Source organism: Ursus americanus, chromosome 5 (genome assembly GCF_024610735.1).
Source record: "Ursus americanus isolate L20-20 chromosome 5, mUrsAme1.1.p, whole genome shotgun sequence".
NCBI classification, from domain to species: Eukaryota; Metazoa; Chordata; class Mammalia; order Carnivora; family Ursidae; genus Ursus; species Ursus americanus.
Window position 1 is genome coordinate 80883207 of NC_142131.1, and position 3859 is coordinate 80887065.

Sequence of the window (3859 nt, forward strand, 5' to 3'; positions counted from 1 at the left end):
CCATCTCCCCAGAACCCCAAGACCTTTTTGCCTTCACCTGGACTGACCCAGACACCTGATGCTCCCAACAGTTGACTTGGATAGTTCTCCTATAGGGTTTTAAGGATAGCCCCATTTCTTTGGACAAGCTCTGGCATCAGATCTCTCTAATCTCCCTCCCTCCCAAATAGTACCCTTATCTGAGATGTAGATGAACTTCTCATCTATAGCACCTCTTTTCCCACTTCTATTTCTGGCTTCATCACTCTCTTCACCTTCCTAAACAACAAAGGTTATATAGGGTCCCTTTCCAAAGCTCAACTTAATTAACAATCTGTCACATACCTAGGAAGCCCTGGCTTTCAGAACACAGCAGTCTGCTACCAGTATGTCCCTCACTCTTGTCTCTTTTGCAGCTATGTAGGGCAGCTCTATGACCTTATTCAGCAGGAAGTTTTCTCAATCAGGAATAGTTTAAAATAAAGAGAGGAGGGGATAAAATGGTTTTATTCAAAGCCCCTTTCCTAGCCATGCTTACAGATAAAACTGACAGATAATTGATCCTAATGTTTTTGGTTTTTTTTAGGTCACAGTACCCCACATTCTCAGAAAATAGACCATAAAACATATACTCTAGCTGGACCGCAAACCACATCCTGGACAAACCCCAGACAGGGCCCTTAGAAAAACTTGCCACCTCCTGCTCTACCTGGCCAAAAGTCGAACCCCTCCCCACCTACCACTCCCTATGGACACAACAGCAACTCTCTCACATCCTTCAAAACCCTTTAAAAAGCCCAGCCTGACAGAAACTCAGGGCTGACATCTCTCTTGATGTTTGGCCCCTCTCCTCCTTTGGAGAGTGAATGAACTCTGTCCTGCTTGTTCTACTCTTTGAGCAATTCTTTGCCACCCACATAACTGCCCACCCTACCAGGTCATGAATGCAAGTTTTGGAAAGATTTTAGCCATGTTGCTATCTGAATGACAGAAGTCAGTTTTTGTTCAACTAGTAAATATTTATTGATTTCCAGGAACATACTAGACTCTATGCGAATAAAGGCATGATAACTACCCACAGTTTAATTTCAGTGGTTAGAGAACACAAGCATTCATAAAAGATGACTAAGAATACAGAACCCAAAATATAATTAAGTTGTTTTCACAAAATTTTCCTAAATAAAGCAGCTACATTATCATTAGAAATTATTTAATTTATACTGAATGTTTGACATTAAATCCTCAAGAACATGGTGAATGCTCCTTGCAATTTCTGTTCAAAAGTTGACCAGTAATATAGACACAAATAACACATGAACATGTGTAACATAAAAATATTTATTCAGTACTCTTAAAAGGGGCATTTGGCCTGTTTGGGATTATTTATAGTGTTACCTGAATAGAATGCTCTCTGGAAAATGTCAGTGAATCCCAGCGCATTGGCCAATTATGATACTTGTAGGCTTCAGTTATTGTCCCTATGTGATTCTTGCAAAGGGACAATTTTCCTTATTGATAATTCAGGATTATTAAAATCACAGTGAATTTTTTTTTCCAGAATCAAAAGCATATTTTCTGAAATAACTGTGTGCCAGTGGCCACAGCACAAACGATCTTTGTATCTGGAACCCTCTAATATTTCCTGGACAAATCCACCACTCTCCTTCTCTGAGAGGAGGGGCATCTCCCCAGCACTTTTCTTAGAGCTGTGGCCACATCTTTATTCCTCAAGCTGTAGATAAGTGGGTTGAGCATTGGGGTGAGAATGGTATAGAAGGCAGATACAACCTTGTCTTTCTCTGGTGTATGGTAGGAATGAGGCAGCACATTGGTGTAGAAGGCTGCCCCATAGAAAATGCTCACCACCGCAATGTGGGAGGAACAGGTAGCAAAGGCTTTTCGTCGGCCCTCAGCAGAGTTCATCCTATGGACGGTGAGCAGGATGCGTGTGTAGGAAACAGAGATGATGGATATAGGGATGAGCAGCATTAGCACACAGCAGGCGTACATCAGAGTCTCATAGAGTGATGTGTCAACACATGATAGTTTTAGTACTGCTGGGATCTCACAGAAAAAGTGATTGATTTCTCTGGACCGACAGTAGGGGAAACTCATGGTGAAGGGGGTCAGCATGAATCCATCTAAGGAACCACCAACCCAGGAGCCCACCACCATGAACAAACAAATCTTGCGGTTCATGAGGAGAGGGTATCTCAGGGGTTTGCACACAGCCACGTACCGGTCATAGGCCATGAGGCCTAGCAGGAAAAATTCACCTCCAATTAGAGTCAGGTAGAGGAAGATCTGAAGTGCGCATCCCAAGAAGGAGATGATCTTTTCCTTGGATAGAAGATCTTGCAGCATCTTGGGAACGGTGATGCAAATGTAAACCGTATCCATGATGGAAAGCTGGCTGAGTAAAAAGTACATGGGTGTGTGGAGGCGAGAGTCCATGTGGATGAGCAGAATCATGACCACATTGGCTGTTACAGCCACCAAAAAAATGGAGAAGACCACTGCAAAGACAAGCCCAGGGAATGCAGGATGGGTGATGAGGCCCAAGAGGATAAAGTCAGTGGAGTTCTGGAGATTGGCCTTCATGTTTGTGTCACATGGTAGCACCTAGGGCTCCAAAGGCAAAATGTTGCTAGGTTAATTAATAATTGAAATTTAGGCAGGGCCAACCATGGATAATATGTCAGAAGCAGCATGGTATAAAGGACAGAATATAGACTTTAGAATCATTTTGAATTTTAGTTTCAGTATTAATGGTCTATGTGACATTGGGCAGATAATCTATAAATTAACACTTTCATTATCCATGAAAGGTTATCATAGGTCTATATCTCTGTAAGCCTGGTGTGAAATATAAATATAATAGTTTATACAAAACCACTTTCAAAATTTGCTTTATTTTCAACTACTTCTCTATATTCTTTATAATTTTATTAGTTTAGATTAAATATTTCCTGAGGTTGGTAACTGTGCCTTCCCCTCCATATTACCTTGCAACCAGTATTGAAAGGTTGATTGAATTTAAGTTCTCTGCAGTGAAGATGATTACATTGTAAAATCATACATAGACATACATTTGTGATTTCATAAATTGATAGAAAATGAAGATGGATGCAATAAATCTAGATAAATTTAGTATTGGGGCTAATGTATTTTATTATTATATTTATTATTATTATTATTATTATTATTATTATTACTTCTGAGAGAGAGAAAGGGAGAGGGAAAGACAGGGAGAGGGAGAGAGAAAATCCCAAGCAGGCTCCACAGACAGCACAGAGCCCAATGTGGGGCTCAATTTCACAACACTGAGGTCGTGACCTGAGCTGAAACTAAGAGTTGAGTGCTTAACCCACTGAGCCACCCAGGCACCCTGGGGATGCTATTATTATTAAACAGCTTTTTGAATGTTTGGGGCATCAGGAATTAACAGGGCAGTGCTACTAACTTAAATTGAGGATCAGGGTCAGCTGGGGTATAGTGAGACGTGCTGTCAAAGAAGTTCACCTTTTTAAGCATAGGTAACTTTAAGCAGTTGGGTCTCTGTCCTCATGGGATAATTTGGGATGATAAATCTCTAATGAGGATAGCCATGAATCATATTCCATAAGGATGGGGTTGAGTTCATCCCTATGGCAATCATTTTGGTTGCTATTGTGGAATAATTTGAAATTTTAGGACTTAATATTGGCTCGTATTATTCTACAGTGACCTAAGCTTTTCTTAAATTATTGGTCAGCCAAAACATTAGCAGAGTTTTTCTGAGAAGATGGCATTCTGAATCTATTAAAATGTTATATTATTCTGGGAACCCATTGCTAGTTTGCTTTTTCATTCCTTAACATTTATTTTGGTACTGTGTTAC

The 3859-nt window shown here is 40.3% G+C and overlaps 1 protein-coding gene across 1 annotated transcript; it reads right to left on the bottom strand.

Annotated features, from left to right (window-relative positions):
- Positions 1 to 1611: 1611 nt before the first annotated feature.
- Positions 1612 to 2580, bottom strand: LOC123776392 (olfactory receptor 2T2). Its single transcript, XM_045772324.1, has one exon. The coding sequence runs from the start codon at positions 2578 to 2580 to the stop codon at positions 1612 to 1614; it is 969 nt and encodes a 322-aa protein (XP_045628280.1).
- Between the last annotated feature and the right edge of the window lie 1279 nt (positions 2581 to 3859).

Bases quoted from the DNA above. Each gene is read 5' to 3' on its own strand.
- LOC123776392 (XM_045772324.1), bottom strand. From the start codon at position 2,580: ATGAAGGCCAATCTCCAGAACTCCACTGACTTTATCCTCTTGGGCCTC.